Source organism: Lissotriton helveticus, chromosome 6 (genome assembly GCF_964261635.1).
Source record: "Lissotriton helveticus chromosome 6, aLisHel1.1, whole genome shotgun sequence".
Taxonomy (NCBI): Eukaryota; Metazoa; Chordata; class Amphibia; order Caudata; family Salamandridae; genus Lissotriton; species Lissotriton helveticus.
Window position 1 is genome coordinate 1,868,728,171 of NC_136067.1, and position 23,368 is coordinate 1,868,751,538.

Sequence of the window (23,368 nt, forward strand, 5' to 3'; positions counted from 1 at the left end):
AGGTTTTGAGCTAAAAATATATATATAAATAATAACAACCTTTGAAATTGCTTTTCCTTTTCCCTTTAAAATTATTTTCGCAACATGTATTTTCTAGCTATCTGCCCCCCTTTTACCCACATAAAACAATATTTCCTTTCTCACACTTCCAGCAGAATTTGCTTCTGGAGATCAGGGGACAAATATTTACTAATGTTTGTAAATAGTCACTAAGTTAAGGCTGAATGGGTGTTTCCCTCATTTTAATGGAATTTGCCTCACATCCCCTCCTCTGCCACAACCATTGGGAAGCCCAAGAATGTGAAGGTGTTTATGTGTGTGTGTGTGTGTGTGTTTGTTTATGTGTGTAATCTATGGATGAGTAAGTTACACCTATGTACACGTCACTGACTTTTACACATTTCTGAATCATGCATAAGTGTGACTTGCATAGTATGCAACATTTTTCAGGCATACATCCATGTTACACCTGAAAGTGTACTTTTAAGTCATGCATCTAGTTTTATGAACCGACATGCCTAGTCACACTCTTTGGATTGTGAACTCCTCTCCGCTTTATTACTGTCTATAGCACCTTGAAACAGTCCTGCCTGCAGTTAAAAAACAAATAAACTTACCAAACCAAAAACGTTTAAGAGAATGAATTGTAAGATTGGTTAGCATCAATTCTGTTATCTTATGATTATTTGAGGAGCGTGCATGTCTCTCTGTAAGGTAACCAAGTGCTAGAGCAAAATGAGGGAACTAGCTGCCTGAGCCTGTGCTCTATCTAAAGAGCCATGCTTTAGTCTCTTGAGGAATCCAAAGATTGAGGAGGCGGCTGTGATGTCCATGGTGCGATTGCTCCAGGCTTTGGGGCAAGGAAAGTACAACCACTGGCTTTGCAAAAGCCAAGAATGTGTGCAAGCAGGAGGCCAGTCGAGCAGAGAGGTGTCTGGTCAGGAGGGAGGGAGGCAGCTGTTGAGGGAGGAGTGACCTAGATTGTATGGGGCTTCGTATGTGTATGTGAGGAGTTTGAAGAGTGCACATTTTTAGTTAGGGGACCAAAGGAAATCTCTGAGCTGCTAGGTGATGTGTGTGCAGAGTGGCAGTCTGAGTGTGAGTCTGGCTGATTCTTTTTGCATGCTCTGAAGTCTTCTGGTTAGTTGGGCAGGGATGTCGACATAGAGAACAATGCGGTAGTCCGGTTTTCTGCTGATGAGGAAGGAGTTACGAATAGCACGCTGAACCGACTTCAAGTAGTTCAGAACTCCGCGGCCAGAATACTTCTCAATCTCCCAGGACGCACGAGTATGACAGAACATCTAAAAAAACTGCACTGGCTGAGAGTGGCTAGCAGAGTAAAGTTCAAAGCACTGTGCTATATGTATAAAATCAGCTCAGGGGCAGCCCCGGAGTATCTTTGTAAAATGGTACAGAAATATCTACCCTCGTGGAACTTACGCTCAATGAACCAGGCGAAATTCATTGTTCCCAGGGTAAAAAGAGCTCGACTGGGCGGCCGTTCCTTTGCCTATATGGCACCTGTACTGTGGAATTCACTCCCCCTTCAACTACGGCTAGAACCCTGTTATCTACGCTTTCGCAAGGGAGTGAAATCATGGCAGTTTGATCAATAATTGTCCCCTGCTTTCTTGTCAGTAATACAGATCCATGGTGCCGGGAAACCCTCAGGGTAGCTGTTGCGCCATACAAATGCAATAAATAATAATGAGGGCCTAGATGATGGTTCAGCGTGTACTGATCAGGAGCCACTTGAAGATTTGTTTGAGGATATTAAGGGTGTGGACACAGGTGATTGTGTTGACTTGGTTGGCCCTCGAGAGTTAGCTCTCCACCACTATTCCTAGGTTCTTGGCTTGGATTGCTGGGCAGGATGTTGGCCTGAGATATGCTGGCCACCAGTTGGAGTTCCATAGTGAGGTGTTCTTCCTGAAGAGTACCACTTCCGTTATGTCAGTCAGTGACCTTACATTAAGCTTGACATGCTCATACCACATATCCATAGCTTTATGTGGTTCACATTTGTGTATATCTCTATTTTTATTGATGCATTACATTTTAATTTCCAAATGCTATACAGGACCAATTTAGAGGAGCTAGATAAATATATGGCTTCATATATACGTCTTAAAGTATTGCTCTATAATTGTGTTGACCTTTAAATATCTGTATGTTGGTTTTCAGCAGACGGACGAAAATATTTTCATGAAAAGATGTTTTCTATGTTAATTTGTTTCTAGAGCCAAGATGTAATTATTGAGGTATTTTTGGGACCAAAATATAACAAATATGTTTGTGCTTATACCTCACAGGTTTTAACGTCCAAAGGTTTAGCGTCACCTACACAACGCTACATTGATAGCAAAGTGGTGAAAACGCGAGCTGAGGGTGAATGGCTCTCTTTCGATGTCACAGAAGCCATCAAGGAGTGGCTCCATCACAGAGGTACACAGGACTATTTCCTCCCACAGGCTTATATGCATCTTATCTGTAGATTCTCCTCAAATTGAAGTGCTGGCACACAGATCACAGTGCTTGATAGTCTCATGGTTTGGAATTTAGCTCCAGCATTGAACCACCGGGAGAACAGTGGCTGTCATTCTACATTATTATGTTAAGCTGATGTTTTAATATGATGAACCATTAATCAAGACATCTGGTGTACTGCATGCAGCATTGATTTGAAGTTCAAAATCAACTTAGTTAATTAACAGGAAGTGAGATGAAGTCAAAAAAATGTATGTTGAGCCTAACTTAAAATAGATAAAATGAGAAAGAAGTAACAATTTTATCTGAACCACACTTTCATGCTCCTTAGGCTGACATTGCACAGTATAACTCTTGTTTAGGTAATGATTTAACCTCTTTTCTGTAACATGTCCCCCATGTTATACATATTTTAACACATTGCTAGATAAATAGTAAAATAAAAAATGATTTTACTTTTGCAACATTGTGACATTTGCCAGCACTACACAATGTGGCTGGACTTTAATATACTGTGTGCCATTAAGGGCCTTCTATACAGCCGATCTGCAGTCTAAACAGTGCCACTTTAACAGGGGGATAAGAGAGTTCAGCATAGTTAGAGCCTAGATGGGAAGACTGCCTTTCAGAAGCTTCTACTGTGGCATGTTCATTGCTAAGAGAGCAATAGAGGGTGCAGTGCAACATAGCTGCCTATATGGAACATGTGGCTTCACAAAAGTACCAATTTATAAAATACAAAAATAAAATCAATGGCCACATATTTGTTTGTCAAGGTGCCTCTTCTTTGACATATAGTTGTGCATCTAGCCACTTACATTTGTTATTTTTCAGCATAAGATTCTATGGTAGTTTTCCCACTTAAAGTTGGTGCTATTTTCCTAAGACCTATAAGCATTGATGCTGGAAAACAAGAACTGAGGGGATTAGTGGCCTGCAGCACTAATTTTGCCACCCACTTAAGTAGCCTTTGAAACATGTCGCAGGCCAGCCATTACAGCCTGTTTGTGCAGTTTAAAGCTGCCATTTTGACCTAGTAAAATAAACCTTCAGCCAGGCCTAAACCTTCCTTTTTAATACATATACATCATGCCTAGGGTAGGCCCTAAACAGCCCATAGGGCAGAGTTCAATGTATTTAAAAAGTTGGACATGTACTTTTAACTTTTACATGCCCTGGTAGTTAAAAGCTCTTAAATTCGTTTTTCACTACTGCAAGGCCTACCTCTCCCCTTAGGCTAACATTGTGCTACATTATTATATTTATTAAGTGATAACTTTTACTTGAGAGCAGGTGGGAATGTCGAGTTTGGTGTCTAACGAATTATAAATTAAAGCCCTCTTTATTAGTAAAGTCAGATTCAAAGTCACAATTCTGAAAATTACACTTTTAGAAAGTTGGTATTTCTTGTCCCAAACATTTGGCACCTACAGCCTGTTCCTGGGTCACATGACTGGGTGTAGCTGACAGTTTGACTTTGTTTATTCCTTCCAGATAGCCACACAACAGAGGGAATAGGGGTACTTGGATTGGGCCATCAACAGTCAGGATTGGGGGCAGAGCTGAGTACAGCTCCACTTGCAAATTAATAGGCTGTGCCCTAGCGTCACACAAAGGACTTGTCACCACTACATTGTTCATGTAGCCAGATTGGGGCAAGGACTGGGGACGCAGTAAACTTCAAGGACTTCAAAGCTAATTCTCTAAAAAACTTACCCTACTTCAAAGTGGGCACCAGGTATACATATTGGACCCTCAGATACTACTCTTCAATGCATATTTGGACCTGTGTAAGACTCAGACGTACTGCTGTGCTACTCTGCTGCCCTGCTGTCTGAGAGGACTGGACATGCATCTTGAACCCAGGATCTCTAGATGGACTTCAAGGGGTAGTTGGCTGGGCTCCTGATCAGAGACTCAGGTGACAGAAAAGGCTCCAATTTCCTTGAACCCAACATCTAGATCTACTGTGAGTTCTACCCCCAAATGTTGCCTCCCTAGGTCTGGACCCTTGGAAGTGGGCCTGAAGGTGCTCTGCTAGCCCAGCTGTGGTTCTGTGGTTGGTAACGAAACATCCTGATGCAAATACTCTCAGCCCCACTGAGTAGCAGCTGCAGCACTACCCATTTCTGAACTCTGCATTTCATCCTGCAGCCTCCTTAGAAATGCTACTGCATGATGCGTTATGGATGCAGTGCTTCGCATTACAAGCCCTTTGTCAATGCCATCCTCGATGATGATGCAGGACTCTGCATCGCAGCTCTGCTGCTTCTTTGGAAAAACTGGTGGGAGATGCATCTTTGACGCAGAACTTTGCATCGCAAGCCCCTCATCAACGGCATCCTGGATGACAACATAGGACTCCGCATCATTGTCTCACAGCTACTCTGAACCACCACTGCACAACACATTCTTGAATTGGGATTTTGCAATGTTCCTCAAACCAGGATTTAAGGGGAAATTTTCTTCAGATAGCCTAACTTGACCCCTGTATCTGGCACATGCTCCATTGTAGTTGGCCTGAAATTGTGACTTTGTCCTGATCCGGTGTGACCAGAAAAGCACAGTTGGAGCTTAATGCTTCTAGGTGCTATTTTTACCCAAAACCTTGAAATTGCATTTCACCAGTTCTACTGATTGTATTGTTGTATTTTTGCTCTCAACTAATGTATTACATTTTTAATCTATTTTATCTAAATTGTTGTGGGATTTCTCTTCCATTGTATTTTCACATTATTATTGTTTGAAGTGCAGCATAAATACTTTATACATTCCCTCTAAGTTAAACCTGACTGTTTGTTTGTGCCAAACTACCAGAGAGTTGAGCACAGGTTAATTTGGAATTTCCTTGTGTTTCACCCTGACAGAGATCGTGGTTGGTGCTTGAGTAGGGTGTCACCCTCCTCAGCCAGTAACCGAATTGTCAACAAGTTGTCACAAACTCTGTGTAGCAGCCGGTACTTTTGTTGCAGGCATATGTGAAACCCCAGTGCTCATGCTTTTTCACAGATTGATAGTGTGAGCAAGTATACAGCTCCAGCTCAGACTGTGGGTCTGCAACAGCAGAGGCCTCATGAGGGAGTGGAAAACTATCCCTCCCTCCAACTGAAGGCACACATGGGTATAAATATCTCAAATCTTTGTCTACAATCTCTGTATTTAAGCCTCTATTGTTAAATTTGAGGAGCAGTGGGAGCATAAAAAGCAGTGTAAGAGGCTCCTGCTGTTGCTTTCATTCAGTCACTGAAGCATAAAACAAGCATTGGCAAAGCCAATCGGTTTTGGATATGCGAGAGCTACTGATTTTGTCAATGTATTTCAGCATTGCATGGCTAGAAGGTGTAGTGTAGTTCCTATTTCCCTAATAGGCTCTGCGCATTGGAATAATATACACTATAGGCTTGGTATAGGACTGAGGTCGGTATGCCCCTATCGAGTATATTAAACTTAATTACTTTGTGCCAGCTAGCTCAGAGGCCACTAGAAACTCTTTGTAAACAAGACAGGAGTAGTTTCTGGCACCCGCATAAGCATGACAACTTTGTTTCCTTTTAGAATCGGAACACTCTCATAATCTTGGAAACAACGTATATCAGTTTCACTCAGCTAATCGTGCATGTTTAGTTTCTTCAGAGTTACACAGAAAGAGCAGATGGGTGTTTCAATAAAAGGATTTATTGAACAGTCTTGTTTCTCGTGTAAGAGATATGTGCTGTTACAATCGAAAGACAGTATGCGAGATAGATTATGTACAGCGTAAGCACAAAAATAGAAATAGTATTGCTCAAGCATTTTCTTCTAGTTATGAAACATATTCATATACATACATCTCTAACTAGGTCTACCTCAGTGTACCTAACCTAAGTGTAGTACAAGGTAAGCAGTAGGTGCTGTATTCTATAGACGGTCTAGTCGATAGATTGCATAGTACAATATAGAGTGGTATGCCAAGAGTCCCTCTAGGTTCTAGTCAGCTCCATACCTTTAGAATGAGAGAGGTGGGAATCTCTTTCCGGGTCTCGAACTCTAAAACCCCGCGAAGGGAGTCAGAACACAAAGCTGGATTCTCTGCGAGCAGGGATGACAGCGTCTCTCGTCAGTGCGTCAGGCCGGGATACGGGCTCCTCTAAAGTCGAGGTCTCCTCTAACCTGCTTGGGAAAGGGAAGGTATATGTATACCTGGTAGGTGCCTTGGAATGTTAATATTGACGTAAAGTCGGGCAGAGGAAGACGTCAGGATTGAACCCTTAGGGAATAGTGGTTCATGCATAATAAATGAGTTCTCGGAGAAATCAATAATCCTGTGCTAGGGAAACTCCCAAGAGCTTCAGGGTCTAGTTTCTAAAAACTCGTTGTGACATTGGTTGGACGGATGTAGGTGACCATGCCTGTATTTGGATAGCATGGCTAATGCCTAAATAAGGACTGGGATCTTATGCCTGTATAAGGGGAATGCGAATTGTGCCTATGTAAGGGCATGTTTTAGGAAAACCTATATACGGACACCAAAGCGGAATACAACAATGGTAGGTGTTCCCCAGGCAGCTGCAGCACCCAAGTGCCCGCACCTAATGCGCCATTACTCTTTTTTGTAATCACGAGCATACATGAACAAGACATCCCAGTTTAAATTTACCATTTGATAGAGAGCAAAACACAGTATGAAATGTATCAATTCATTTTAACAAGTGCTGCCTAAATTACCTAGTGTCATCATGCTACTTATTTTGTTTACCTTTCAAGAACAGAAGGTACCATCTGGTTCAGTGCAATTCATACTTATGACTTCCATGTTACACAGGAATGCCTACTGCAAGCACTCTGCCCACTGAGCTATCCAACTGACTAGAAGTAGCATGGGCAACAAATCAAAATGCAGAGATCATTGCATGCAAAAAATTCAAATTCAGGAATCCTTTATTACATCTATTCCCTCTTCCTACTGCATGATGTTTTGTGGGTCACTGTTGTGCCTATCTGACTTAACATAAACATGGTATAGTCTGACCATACCTCCCTTCCTGTCAGTGGACTGTATTTACAATGACAACCTAGAGGCCATTTCAAGATAGTTGTAAGCCATCTCATTAGGTCACTATATTGTTATCACTGGATAACGTGGCTGGTTCCTGGCTGGGCTAACTCAGCCTTTGGATGTTCTGAGGTTGATATAATGAGTACTGTTACTTTGTGTAATGGTAATAAATTCTTGCTGTACTTAGATATATTAGCCTTAATGTGTTATATAATAGTATTTTATTATTTTTTACCACTGTTGTTATCGTGGTTCTCACAAGGCTTAGATACTGTACATGAGCAAAGTGTCTCCTTGGTGACCCTGGTATTTTGCAGTTTTCAAAATCTGAGTAATGTGACTGTACTTGGGTGCTGGCATCAACATTTACCAAATCTACATCTCAAAGGTGGGGCGCTATCTGTTGAAAATGCCTTTATTTATTTTATCTTGCAACAAGCCTTTTACTGATCATTTGCTTTTAATCTGTAATTCTGCTACATAACAAACCATGTTCTTGCTTATGTACTGTGTGCTGTATTCTAAACCACAAAACGCTTACAGTGACCATCCAGTGAACCGAAACAAGCCCTTCCCAGTCTGTTTTATTAGTAACCAGAAAGCTTGTTATGTTGTGTTCCTGTTTTTTGTAACTATCTCAAAGGATGTAGAGGGGGTGAGAATGAGCGAGTGAATTGCAGCTGAAACAAAGTGGTCACGTGAACTTGCAAGGCAATTGAGAACCATGGAGGTGATTGCTGACTTTCTGGCTCTCTCCTTGTGAATGCTCTCCTGGTAATTGAAAAGCATGCCGTTGCTTGAACAACAAGATAAGAACATGATTTACAGGCCTGTTACTTTACGGTTGGAAAAGCACAGGGCCATCAGCCATAGGACGTGGGAGGGAGCAAGCAACAGCGGGTGTAGGGTGATTGGGGGACGGAATAAGAAAAAATGCAGAGTGGGGACGAGCAGTTTCACGATGGTCAGAAAGAACAGGGCAAGCAGACACGGGACGCAGAATAGAGAAAGTGACAGCGGGAGGAGGGGGATTGGAGGAAAGGACAAGAAACCAGATAAGAACATGATTTCTAGGCCTATTTATAAAAAATGGTGCGGCACTCAGAGCAAGTGAAAACATGACCGTTCCTGAGGTGGGTTCTTAAACAAAGAAAAAATAAGTTCCTAAAATGGTCATCAAATGGGAGGAGTGGATGGATAGTTGTAATTGGTCTCTGCTCTCTGGGAGGGCTAAACACAGGAAGAGGCATGATACATACATGCCATGGACAAATGGGGAGAAAGATTAAGAGAGCCATGATGGATCCACCAAATGGAAGGCCTAGGGGCAGGCTGAAGCCCGCAAAGTATATACAAAAGTTTATATTTCGAGACTGTGCAAGCACTGTCTAGAGCATAAACAAAACAATTGTTGGGACCCACTGCAATTTCATGGTTTTTAATGGATGGCTCAACAATGGTATGTTACAATATTTATTTGTTACTTCGTATTCTTTTATAAATACATATAAATACAGAAGCAACCTTTAAATCGATGTCAGATTAGCTTTGGTAGGGTTACTATGCTGCCAACCTTACATGGTAAGAAAATAAGTGGCAAATCACAACACGGAGGAGATAATGGCATGTACCTCACTGCTTTGAGATTATTTTATTCTCTCTTTCTTGATGCTTTTTATTTTTTTCAGTATGTAGCCCCATGTTTATCTTCCCCTCCCTATTTCTCACCCTAGGTCCTGTCTACTTTGGCTCATTTGTTACTTTTCCATTCTGTTTTTTAATTACAGGGTCAGTATCCCCACAACAGCGCCCTCTTTCTAGGTCAGATACATGCCCTTGTTTCCTCCTCCCTCCCCTATTATGTTTTTGAGAAGTAATATTTACAAACTGTTGGAATTTGAAGTCATAAAGTGTTAAGCAAATACCAGTGATGTACAGATTGTTTGTCATTTGTGTTTCTTTCTTAATGAATGTTGCATGTTTTTTGTGGTAATTATTATTCCTTCATGACAAAACACATTTGTTCACATGGACTTATCATTCCCATTTTCTTGCCTTGCAGACAGAAACCTTGGATTCAAAATAAGTTTACATTGTCCTTGCTGTACATTTGTGCCTTCCAATAATTATATCATCCCTAACAAGAGTGAGGAATTGGAAACAAGATTTGCAGGTAAAACTGATTAATTCTGGTGTTTAATGTCATCATTTAGTGGGATCCTGGTTTTGTTCAGTGAATGAAACAAACACCACTGTATGTGCAAGATCTAGATTACATTTTTTGATTGCTTATATATAGTTTCTAATATCTAGAAACTTTTATAATTACTGTTTTGGAGTCTATATATCTTCTGCAGCTGCTGTGCTTTTCCACCCACACCCACCAATTGTCAAAGGTGCCCACATACTAGCAAGCAAACCCACCTTAATGTTTCTGTAGGTACTCCAGAGGTTTGGTTTTTATTTGGCAGCTCATGCCTTCCAACTCCTGTGGAAGTCATTCTCAAGGCAAAAGTAATGATTACATTTTCCAACCAACCATAACTGTTAATGGCCAAAAGCCAGGCACAGTGGCTGCTGGGCACATGTTGGGGTGAGGTCCATGCAGGGTTTTGTCATGAGTTTGCACCCATTTCCATTCTGCTCAGGGCTATAGGTTGAGTTCTGCTGAAGTTGGACATGTGCAGGAGTTGGGTCCCGGTCAAAGTACACAGCAGGGATTGGGCAGAACAAGAGGCATGCATATGTAACTTTTAAAAAAATCACTGGAAAGCTCAGTTAAAATATAGTTATGGTTTCTTTTACTCTTGAGATATTGATGTGTGTTTAAAACAACCTTTGAAATTCAGGCAAAACATGACAGTTAAAGTACTGTTACTGTTATGAACTAAAACCCAAAATACTCTTAAATCTTTTTAGTTATGTTTAACTCGCACACCAACCATGCAAACTATAACTTGCACACAAAGTGCAATGCTTAAATCCTCACATGTATGCCAATAAGAAAAAACATCAGAGCACAACTTCATTAAATAACAAATCATATGCAAGTAAAGAAATCATACTTTAGCCACAATTGCATCACTGATAATGTTAAGGGTAACATCAAATGACAACACCTGTGAGATGATATATGTCACTTGTGATCTGTCACACTATGGGTGAGCTCATGAGGGTTGTATTTGGCAGTTATGGTGTACAAGTTATACATTGCAGATCTAATCATAGTTTGGGAATTTTATGGTTTGTTTTGGACTTACTAGCATTGGCATGGTTGTGTATGCAAGCGATCTCAAGCTTGATGTATCTACATAAGGCAACTCAATGTTTATCTTGTTTTATTCTCAAGGTATTGATGACAACATAATATTTACTAGTGGGGATCTAAAAACATTAAGGTCGAATAAGAAAAAGCACAGTGGAAAGACCCCACACCTTCTTCTGATGTTGTTACCCTCTTACAGACATGATTCACAACAGCACAGCCGGCGGAAGAAGCGCGCACTAGATGCTGCCTATTGCTTTAGGTAAACCCATTTTTAAAACTTGTAGATCATAAATGTTTTAATGTAAGTAACAGTTGATTGGCAATCTTGCAAGGGAGTATTTGGATCTTGTAATTGACTCATAGATAAAGAAGATGAAATTGTGTTACTGCATATTCTGATATGATAATTCAAGAGCCAGTCTGATGTATATAGGACTCTGCCATTACATATTTCTATTACATATTAAAAGGATGCATGTCTGTATTAATGAATCACATATTTCTCCTTGGGATTTGCCCCAAGGAGTCTATGCATCTAAGCTGGTGTCATTAAATAGAGGATCATGTGTGCAACCATTAACATAAATAGAATTGTTTTTTGCACTGTCAGCCAGTAAAGACATAGAGGGGTTGATATTATGTTCCTAGCAGTAAATTCACCATTGCATTGCTGGATTAATTATAGTCCTTACATTGACCCTTGCAAATTAAGCCACATAGACAATGGGGACTTAGGGTAGGACATCTGCCAGGAAGTTTCTCTGCTTGGGAACCGCCATATGTGGCAATGGGTTCCGGGGCAGGGAACTCAAACAATCTCCCTGACGTGTAATAAGAAAACACACTGGGATTCGTGTACATTGCCTTTTGATTTTATAAAAGCATACTCATGCTTCGGAACAACATGGCTCTTGCTCTGCAGACATCTCTACCTTTAGTACAACTGTCACATCTGCTACTGCTCTGAAGAAAGTGAGATTCCGAGCAGGCAAATGGCAATCTCACAATAGGACAGATGATCATCAACAGGAGAACCAGACCCCATAGTCTTACCTGAAGAGCTGGTGGGCCACCCGCTAGGCTCGAAATGATCCTTATTGTTTCAAGTGTTCAGACTATATAGACAAATACAATTCCTGTTTATATGTGCTGTCTGGTTGCCAAAAGCTCATTTTTGATGTCATTGCCACGTTGAAAATTCCATATTAAAATGGCCTTCCTCCAACAATATGCATCGATGTCTTACTGCTTAATACAACCATGGTCAGAGGCCTGTTGTTTACAGCTAGATATCTGGTATGCATGTTGCCAAATATGTTGTCAGTAAAACTTCTAACTTGTACAGATTCAGCTTCAGAAATTAGCTGACACCCACCATCTTTCCTATAGATGTATCAAAATCTATTGATTTGTAAAAAACAATATTCGTCCATGCACCTAGTGATACAAAACAACACTGATAATTGGTACATATTCATACAGAGTAATTGTAGGAAAGTAGGATCTGTTTTATGGTTACCCCCACTTTTTGCCTAGTGCTAAGCTAATATTGTCGAGTTTGACTGGGATCCCGCTAATCAGGACCCCGTCTCTCTGATTTCTCCCTTAAATTGTTGTGGTTAGTACTTAGGTACATCCTAGATTGGATACTAGGGTTCCCTTATCAGTCCCTAGTATATGGTACTAAGGTACTCAGGGCTTAGGTACCCCAGAGGTCCCCCATAGGCTGAAGCAGGCATTATGCCACCCATGGGAGACCATTCAAAATGCATCTACAGGCCTGCCATTGCAGCCTGTACAAGCTGGTGCTAGCACCACTTGCAAAAGATATAGGTTAGGGTCACTGCAACTAAAACCTATAAGTCACCCCTATAGCAGGCTTTATCAATCCTGAATTATTAATGTGTGATTATTTATTGTCATGTATGTATTATTGTGGGTGGGAGAAACAAATACTGTCCATAATGAGTCTGTGTTTCTGTGTGTATGACAAAAAGTTTTTTTCAAAATAAATAAACTGTGGGTGACATATACTTGTTGGCAACCTCTGTTATTGAGTATGTTTTTGAAAGAATATCAGTTTTGGCATTTGTGTTTTGTGTGCATTATCAATCCTGAAGGCAGGGTTCTTGGTTTAAGTGTGAGGGTGCCCCTGCATGAGCAGGATACCCCTACAGCCTACGGAGTCCATTCTCCCGGGTTGTAAGTGAAGCAGCCAATTACGCGATGATCATCTCGAAATTGGCTGCAACTAATCCTATCACGTTTAGTATCAAACATGTTGGAATCATACCCCCACACTGTAAACGGTGTGGGAGTATGATCCCAAGCACTGGAAGAGCCATCCATTAAGCTCTCGGTGCTCCCGGTGCCAGTGTTCTAGACCTGGCAGCACAACATGGCTGATGCTGACCAGACACCCGATCCTGCCCTCCTGCTGCTGAGCCAAGCTTGAGCAGGGTAAGGCAGAACAATAGGTATCCTGTCACAAGGAGGTGTGACCACCTCCCAGACAGGATTTAGTGTATTGGGGCTGGGCGGGTGCAATTGCCAGCACCACTCAGTGTGCATGAGGGGCACATTTTGCGCCTCCTTGCATAGTCCATTTCAAAGCAGCTCTGGGAGCTAATGGCTCCTGCTCCAGTGCGAAACTGGACAAAGAACATGGGAGTAACCTCCCCCCTGTCCAAACCCTTCCCTGAGAGGGTCCCCATAATCATCCCAGCCCTTTCTTTAGGGTACTTAAGGGCTTACCTCTGTGTAGGTCCGTAGATTTGTCATGGGACACGATTCAATTCAGAAACCACGCCAACTTCTACCTTTCTTGGCACTCTGGACTTTGTTGGACTTTTGTTTGGGCTCAATTTTGTCCTCCTTTCAGTCTGCTGCATCATCTGTGCCTGCGCACCATACAGGAACCTTCCAAAGCCTGTGGGCATCCAAGATACCTGAAGGAATCTCCGTTGAAGTGAAGGAGTGACTTCCCTGAAACTGCAGGCACTGCAACTAAGCTAACTGGTCTGCTGGTCCTGAGCTCCAACGGACTCTGAAAGGTTTAACAACATAGGTGGTGAATCTCCACAGCTCTCGAGGCCTGCCCTGCCCTCTCACCAAGTTTGAGGCCAGTATCTCTTGTGGGAGCCGCAGGAACTGAACCCCTGTGCATCGACTTGCCATTGCAAAGGCTTATTGGCTTCCTTCCACCAAGATCTTGGGATTCCAAGTAAATCCAACCTCAAGCATCTCCAGTGACCAAAGTCTTCATCCAAATCGCAATGTTTGCACCGTGGCCTGCATCTATTGGTGAGCTGATCGAGGTCCTCTTTCAACTCCAGTGCTTCCGGCCTGTGGGTCCTGTTGATGGTCACCTTGTTTCTTTTGGGCACCCCAGATTGCTCGGGCCTGCACTGACTATGCTGCTTGTGGTGAGTCCCCTGGACCTTGCTGGTCCTGACATTGCACCTTCTTCGACTTCTTATGTTGTTTGCAGTTGCCAAGAATTGTTGGTGTTCCCGACGAACAACTACCCCTCAACTCTTGACATCCGACGTGGAACAGCTCCTGCATAGCTCTTGGTCTTCCTCAGCATCGCCTGGTCCTCACAGCTGTAGAGTCAAGGTCACCGTCAACTCTCCTACAACTCCTGACCTTGGTGGACATTCGTCTTTCAGGTCTCTGAGTCACTCCTGAGTGACATAGACTCTGTCCCCTCTGATTCAGGTACTTCTCATCCTGAATCCACCTTCGGATTCCACTGAACACTTTCTCCTTCTCCAGCAGTGGCACTTTCTTGAAGTCCTCTATTGGGTTTGACTGCAGTTTCCGACACCACTTCACACCTATGCACCCGGCTTCCCTGGTGTAGGTAATGAGGGTACTAGGGTATCCAACGGTGGGGTGGCTCTCCAACCTTCTGTCTTCCACCGAGTTTCCTCGGGATCCACTGGGAATGGTCCTTAATCGTTAAAATTGCAACCGCAACATACACGTTGATTTGTACAGGGAACGCGGTCATGTTCCCACACTACACACGATCTCCGTGGGGCTCCTAGTCACTCACCTTAGGTGGTTCCTTAGATCCCCGGCACTTCTTCTACATCCTCTGAACATTGCCTTGACACAAGTTGTGGTTTTTAAACCACTTTCTTAGTGGGGTCCACTGTGTATTCTGTGCTATGTCTATACAAAGTATTGTGCATTGTATATTTGTACGTATTAATGAGTGTTATATTTGTATTTGGTATTTGTTAGGCGCGTATATCACCCGTAGGTCCCATAGCACCAGCAGATACTCAGAGAAACCAGGAGAGGTGAATCAGCAATGCTAGAAAAGCCAGGTTTTATGAGTTTTACAGAACCTCTTATGATCATGTTCCAATCGGAGATATAGAGGAAAGGTATTCCATGTTTCAGGGGCAATTTTGGAGAAAGATCTATGCCCATTTCTTACTGTACAAACTTTAGGTACTGTCAGGAGTTGCTTTCTGGTAGAGTGGCGGGTTCTGGCTGGTTGATATTTTATCAGTTTATTAGCTAGATATTTTGGCCCTTTACTGTTAAGGGTCTTATGGACTAGACAGCATAGTTTGAATTTGATCCTCTTTTTGATGGAGAGCCAGTGTAGGGTCTTCAAACTGGGTGCGGAGGGAGTGCGGGGAGGGAGGTTTAGGACTAGCCTGGCCGCAGTGTTCTGCAAGACCTGAAGTTTTGTCAGATACTCTTTATTTATGGGGGGAAGTAGTGCATTTCCGTAGTCAAGACGGCTAATGATCATCCCCTGTAGTAGGGGCATGCATGAGGATAGAGGGATCCATTTGAAGATTTTCCTGAGATTATGCATTATTCCATAGCTGGTACATACTACATTATTAATGTGGTCCGCCAGGGAGAGTTTATGGTCTATTATTATACCCAGATTTCGTGCTACTCACTTAGGTGGGGGGCAGGGTCCCAAGGTAGGCGGCCACCAGTCATCTGTCCACTGTTTCTGTGCATCACCGAAGAGCATGATTTCAGTTTGCTTGCATTAAGTAATAGGCGGTTGTTTGTCATACAATCATTTATGGCCATCTTGCAAATACATATTTTTATAAATGCATTTTGTGGTTCTTTTTCACTTAATCTATACCTATAAGATTGAATTCTGCTAAAACAAGCTGCTTTACACTCTTTCTGGTCTAAGCCTGAAGGCTGCTTTCCACAGCTACCACTTAGAGAGCTATCTAAGGTTGTCTAAGACCTCTTAACTCACCATAAGGGTTGTCTGGACTGGTGCTGGGTGCCCACTTACATAAGTGGACATCATATACCAGGCCAGCCTCTCACAGTAATGTCATGAACTCCCATGTCAGACTCCATTTTGAAAACATTAAGTTAACCTGTCTGGCTTTGGTCCACATTCAGTATGTCATTGTCTTCGCAGAACTTGTGAAAGTGTCATTTCACCTAAACACTGATTTGTTATAACATCAGGTGACACACGTCTGTCACTAACTACTCAATATCTGCATTTCAAGGTTTAAGAGTAGACATGAAAGGTAAACATGCAGTCCGAGTTCATATTTTCATCTCACTAGTTCAGACCGGTTTCATATTTAATTTTGGAAAATTCGCACTGGATTTTGCAATGTAGGCTTAAAGTCAGTGTTCAGTATCCTATATAAACCCCTTGAATTGACCAGTGAATTGGAGAGGCCTTTACACCAGGTTATCACAAGAGGTCCTGCCAGACTGCAGGAGCATCCACTCATAAGTCAAGAGTTGATCCAGTGATCAAAGGAGCTCAGCCCAGCTGATCATGTGTTTTCTTTCTGCAGGAACACTGGCTCCCTGCTGAAGTCTGATAAACACAGCTGATCTGCTGGGAGCAGGTATACAATGTGCTGGGCCCCAAGAAACTCTACAGGCAAATTATCTATTCCATGCTCTCATAGTGTAGCGCATTAAATTAGAGTTAGGCTGTTAGTCTGCTAGGAACTTTCTAAACATGTTAGAACTATTCATTTTGTCCTCACTGCTAGCAAAATTCACAAGTGCTGTGTTAATTATGTTCTGAGCTGTTATCATTCATGTACTAAGCAGCAGAAAGAAACTATTGAAATAAACACTTTTAAATATACAGGGTCCGATTCAATTCTTGGCGAGTGGCTGATTTCTCTGCCAGTGTGATGGGGTAACCTACTCCATTGCCCTGCCAGAGTTGCCGCCTGCATCATTTATAAATATGTCCGCTGGTCCAGCAGACATTTCTAACATTGATATGAATCACCGTTGTGGCAGTTCTTGTCAATGTACTATAAGTTTGGTGGACGGCCCCATCAATATGTTGGAGTGGTACAGCAAACTTACAATTTTATTTTTATTTTCAAAAAGAAAATCCCATTGTGGTATATCTTTTTGAAAATAGAAAAAACAAGCCCCGCTCACCATGGGAGATTCCTTCCATATCATCTTTCCTCCAATGGTGAGAGAGGCATTTAGCATTTTTCAATTCCCCTTACCGCAAGGATTCTCCTGGCATTGACGTGCATTGAAAATTAACTGTATGTTCCCCCATCTAAATTAGGTGAGCAGACAGACAGCCAAACTTCCAACAGCTCTTACTTTGTCATGTGATTCGAGAGGTTTGCCCATGGCAGAGACAAAGTAGTCTCCGTCGTTGTCAAATCTATGGACAGCCAGACCATAAAGTTGGCAGGGAGCAAACTCTATCGCTTTTGAGATGACGTTCTCTCTCCTCCAACTTTTAAACCAGGCCCAGAGTGTCTTTTCTCAGTGCTATGCTTGAGTGTGCTATTCTAAGAGCAAAGTCAGGTTTAAATTACCACTGCACTTGTGAACCCTTTCCAGGACTGTTACCAACCCAGAAAGCACAAGTACACATCAGCAGGAATGCTCAGTGGGGTGCGTGGGGCTAAAGTAACCTGGACTTCCTTATAGGGGTGGGCGGACATTTCTGTTCCTCCCACGGAATGTGCAGAAATGTGCACCTTCCACAAAGTAGGCGGAAAAACAGGGCAAATTTCCCCACATTTGCGGTCGGAACGGAAGTTGACCGCCCGCCTGCCTCCCGCGCGCCTTCCGCTTTCCGCCAATCTCCCGTCCACCTTATTAAAGTATATTTAAAGGCTAAGATACATCTTAAATAAAACGTACCTTATTGCGCAACAAACGTCCCCATTCCGGCTTCATTTTGGAAACTGCACAAGTTGCGGGAGCCTGCGCATGAGCAGTACGGGCTCGCGTAACAGAAATATCGCGGAGAGGCACGGAGATTGGTTCAATCTCCGTGCCTCTCAGCGATAGTTCCTTCCGCGACTTCCGCCCACCCCTACTTCCTTACTCAGTGATGGTGCATTGATCTAAATCCTTGCACGCGAAAAGGATTTAGGGCTAGATGTACATACATTAGAAATACAGATTTCCTAATTGCGTTTCTATCTGAATCACAGTTAGGAAATCTATACTCCTAATGTATGAAACTCATTGAGTTTCATTTATGGATACCTAGTGGGTTGCAAATCCACCTATCTCGTAAATATTAATGAGGTAGTTTGCAACCCCTTAAGAATCACAGCCATCACAGGGATGGTGGCCTGCTGAGGTCAGCAGACCGCCATGTGATAGTTCTTTTCTAAAAGCAGCCTGTTCATCTCAGAGGAAAATGGGATACGTTTAAAAAAGCAAAAAAATAAAAAGTTTAAGTTTTATTTTTTAAGAGTGGGCAGTGGTCCATGGGAACACTGCCTGCTCCTAAAATATATTTTTCACCATTCTCAAAGGGGAAGGAGTCCCAAAGTGACCCCTACCCATTTGCCAATTCGTTACCACAACATATTAAATGGTGGTAAAGAATTACTTTCTTGCGACCCAAATTCTGTTGCAAAACAGTAATGCATACCATATCGATCTGAGGTTTGGAAGGGATTCCCAAAACACAGCCCTTCCAAATGCCAAATGCAAATCGTGATTCGGTAACAAGTTACCTATTTACATTTTTGTACATCAGAAAAAGCATTTTTCCAGTTGCAAATGACCCGATTCTGTGAATCAGGCCGTTTTCAACCAAAACAGTACTTGAATACTAATTTAAGCCAGGCACTCGAGGAAGAGTAGATAATCAACTGCTTTGAATGCAACTGGTAAATTAAGTAAAAAGAATGCATGACACTACACATATCCCCTGTATCCGTAGATAGTCCAGAATTACAAAACTAACAGTAATGCAATAAAGAGTTTTACCTATAATGTGTCGGTGGGGAAATTCGTTGATACATAAGAGTCTGTTTCACTTATGTATCAATGCACATCCCTATAGACACAGAATGAGTAAAGCCCTTTTGTCATTCGACATGTCATTTGAGATGTCATTTAACCTGTCATGATTGATGTAATATGTGAGATCCTAAGCACTGTGTGAGGGTGAAAGTTATAATTAGCGCAGTAAACAATAATTGGTGAATTTCAGCACTTAAAAACAAATAGTTTTAACCATAAATGGACTGAAAATAAACCATTTTTTTAAACATTCGTTTTGACTGTAATCGGGGCTGAAAATAAACCATAGCGATTGGATTACATAATAAAAGTAATTTGAAGGTAAGCGTCAGAGCATCTTGAAAGTGAAAACTTTTGCAAATTGTCACTGGTGGGTTTATGTTGTTTGCATTAGTTTATGTATAATTTTTTATTAGTAGCGAAATCCTTTTATTAGTAACACAATACTTAACATGAGTGGACTACTTCTGTTTTTGCTTTTCTTCTGGGTGATTTCTGGGTTTCAAACCGGAAAACTCAGCACTTGAATAGTTACATTTTGCAGTCGTGTCCTTTCCATTATACATGCTAATCAAAGTTACACTTTGTGAAACCCCAAAACAGTACCACATATTACACATTGGGAATTTTACCCATCAGTAGTTATGCATATTTTTAAGACTTCTCTGATAATTACTGTGAGATGCTGTCATGGTGCTGTTTTTTGGGTTCAATCCTGAACCACCTTAGTTAGTGCGGCTGAATACAGTGATTTGTTTGAGCAGAGGTTGATAAATAGACACAACCTTCATATTTGCAACCAGTGTATTAAATTACTTTAATATTAAAGATATTGGGTCTGTACCTCCTTTGATCCTGATGTCTTAAGACTAGAAATTACTGCTATCAGAAAAGGTCTCATTCTGAAACACTGACTTGTGAAGCAGCTGTTTCTCTCGGCTTCTGTACAATGAAGAGCTGGGTGGCTTACCTTTTTCGCCTTGCCCTCTTTCATCAGTTCATGTTATTTTGTTTAGTGGATTTGCTGCTGTTGCTGCCATGCCTTTGCACCCGCCAGTAATTACTGGAAATCCACACCTCATAGGTAGCTTAAGACATTCCTGCCAAAGCGGTACTTGCAGCAGGCTGTTGAAAGGTCTTTATTCTGGCACCAGGTGCAGAAAATGATGATCCACAGTGCATGACTTGGGGGTTCTTTGATCAGTCAACCATTCCACTACATGTGTACCAAAATGGGCTTCTCTGCCTGACACAGTAAACGACAAACAGTAAGAAGAAGCTAAAGCAGGAAAGACAATTTTTAAATGAAGCTCCAAAATTTGATAGTCTTCTAAATACCCTTCTAAATACCCTCAAATATTTTTCAATTAATGTATTTCTTACACAAATTGATGATTAATCGGTGGGCTGCGGAAATTAGTGAACTAAGGGTACCAAAACAAAGTGACGTGTATTTAGATCTCACAGCATTTTGAGCAATCATACAAGTTTATCACAAACATATGGCTGTTTTTCAACAGCAAGATAAGTTGCTGTACGCACATATGCAGTGATGGGACCGGAAATTCGGCAATCTCAAACAGGCAATTGTTAAGTTAATTGATTTTACCTATGAAACCTATTGACTTTGCCAATGCTTGCTTTTTCACCAAGATGGCCACCTTATGTGTGCATGTAGTGCAGCAGACAACCTAGCATTTGCAGAGGGGTGGCTTAGCCAAAAAGAATGAGTTTCCTAGCCGCATTCACCTTTGCACTCCCACTATTTACAGACTTCCCAAGGTTCATATGAACAAGGTGAAACCGCCACTCATCCTATCATGAATGGTTGTGGTTCTATTTTGTAACCTCTTGATTACTATATTGAATTTTTTCTTGTGAAAGGTACTCATGTTTCTGTCAAGGACAGAAAAGACATGATTAGTAAGATTGATGGCCTCCCCTTCGATCCCCAGTCTGAATTCCTTGGCAACTCCAACATGCAGTGACTTCTAAGCCTGGGCGGAGCTTGCGGAGTTTCACGCTACGGAATATTGTGGGGTTATGGAAACCCCCCGTAAAACCTCTGCAGATTTCTGTGAGGGTGCAGAGTAAGGAGGATTCATCAAAATCCCCCTTATCTCTGTCCCCAGATGCTGCTCGTTATAGGACCCTGGACTGCTGCCTTCATGCAGAGAGCAACACAAAGGAGATGCAATTAGTGTGCCAGATACTCAGATAAAAAAAAAAAAAACTTCCCAAAGTGCTGAGGGATAGAGCCCTGGGGTACACTACAAACAGACAAGATGAGGAATTGGTTTCCATTAATGACCACGCCGAGGTTGGAACATTTCTGAGTGCGATAACAGAACAGCCACGTGGTGATGATGATGATAACTCAGTACCCTACCAGAGGACCACAGCCCCAATGCTATCAGCTGAGTATTACATCTGTAAAACACTTAAATGTAACGTGTTGCGCATTGAAGTTCACATGTGGTAAGTTGTTATAAGGTGTACTTACTATGTGCAAAGAAATAGCAAATCTAAAACAACTGTTTCCAAATAGTGTAGTTTTCCGTTTTTCACGCCTTTTGAGTCATTACATTCTGACAACCTTGTTCTCACATGTAATTACTCTGTGAAACTGAAGGTGATTGATCAATATATAATTTCAGGACTTACTTAGTGGAAGATTTGGGAACGTGAGCATCACCCTACTACAGCATTTAAAGTCCATCTTTCACCAGCCTAGAACGTACAACGTACATCGAATGGACTTGGGAAGTATGCTAGAGAAGGGGCGTGTTCCAACACAGGGAAAATGTGTAATTCCAGGTGTGCTGTAGGGTACAGGAAGAATTGGATGTGTTATCATCATCAGGCAGTTCCATGAAGGGGAAACAAAGATCCTCGGTCATGGTGTAAGGGGGGAGTGTTTTGACACTATGGGCGCTGTGTAGGCGTGAGAACTGTTTTCTTTTGCGGTCTGTATGGTTTGAGATGAAGAAAAGAGAGGCACTGTGTTCTGGCACTACATGTTGCTGTACATGTTGGGGTGAGGAGGGAACACTAGGCATATCTTCTGGCACTGTAGGCCTGGTGTTAAAGGAGAGCCTAAAGGATTGTCTTAGTGCACTGTGGAGCCAGGAGGGTGATACAACAGATGATGTGTTCAGAACGGTACACAAATGAAGGGAGCGGGGCAAAGGTTTAGTGTGGATGGCATTCTAAACAGGGAACAAAGGGCAGTTTTCCTAGTGTTCGTTAAGGTATCATGTTTTAAAACCTGTCCCGGAGATGTAAGCACAGTGCTGCATCCTCTCTCGTCCCATGGCTGTACAGTTCACCCGTACTCTGCAGAATGCCACATTAGGATAGTCCCTCTACTCTGCTCCTATCAATTATTAGTAAGAAGCAGTTCCCCACTTATACACTCACTCTGCTTCCGACCTTTTTTTCTCTCTTGCTCCAAGGAGCCACAGTCACACCACAGCTGCATACCACCAAGCGCAGTCTCACTACTACAGTTGCAATCAACACGTGACGTTTGCTGATCAATAAACAGCGAAAATGAACAAGAACTAGAGGCCTGCTGGGCAGGCTTCCTTAGAAAGAAGCCATATTGAAACAACAATAGTTGTGTATTGGATCTTTGTGGGCAGTAAACTCTGGCACGCTGCAGCATGCAGACTTTTTGCCAAACTCCATTCTCCAAGCAGAGAGCGGAGTTGCAATACTCCACTGAGGGGAGCTAACTGCCTTCCCCTACTTTATACCAACATCCCAAAATCAGAGGATTTGCAGTTGTCAGTGAGACACTCAACAAGAGATCAAAGCCATTCAAATTGCCTACTGACTTCATCACTGACTGTGCCAACAGGATTTTTATCTCTAAATCAAGGGTACTGCTATAGATGCTTGTTTTGTGTAAAACTTAGCAGTGCTTTATAAGTATGCATTTCAATATACCTAATTTTGCAACCCAGACAACCAGCAAAACCATCTTTGGTTGCTGCTTTGTTATACAGCAAGTGGTTGGAGAGGCTCTTTTGACCTTTGTTGATGGGTTAACAACTTTAGTCCTGTCATATAATTTACATTTGATTATAGTTTGAGAGCAATACTATAAGAAAGTGCCTCTTTTTGTGGGTTAAATCTCCATTTGTTGTGAACTGGTGCTGCAGTTTTTTTGGTTCTGCTCACTGGGGCACTGCTGTACTGCTAGCAGTGTATGTGTTCTGACCCCTACAGCATGACCAAATTAGTCAACTGCTAATTTAAAATCCCAGTAAGGCCAAAGAATATGGTACATGAAC

The 23,368-nt window shown here is 42.1% G+C and overlaps 1 protein-coding gene across 1 annotated transcript in view; it reads left to right on the plus strand.

The window, feature by feature from the left end:
• The window catches only part of TGFB2 (transforming growth factor beta 2), a 404,063-nt gene that overhangs the window by 364,153 nt on the left and 16,542 nt on the right, over positions 1-23,368 (plus strand). Inside the window, exons 3-5 of the mRNA XM_078649791.1 lie at positions 2,316-2,448; positions 9,588-9,698; positions 10,875-11,052. Coding sequence (XP_078505917.1) covers positions 2,316-2,448; positions 9,588-9,698; positions 10,875-11,052 — 422 coding nt within the window. The remainder of the gene's footprint in view (positions 1-2,315; positions 2,449-9,587; positions 9,699-10,874; positions 11,053-23,368) is intronic.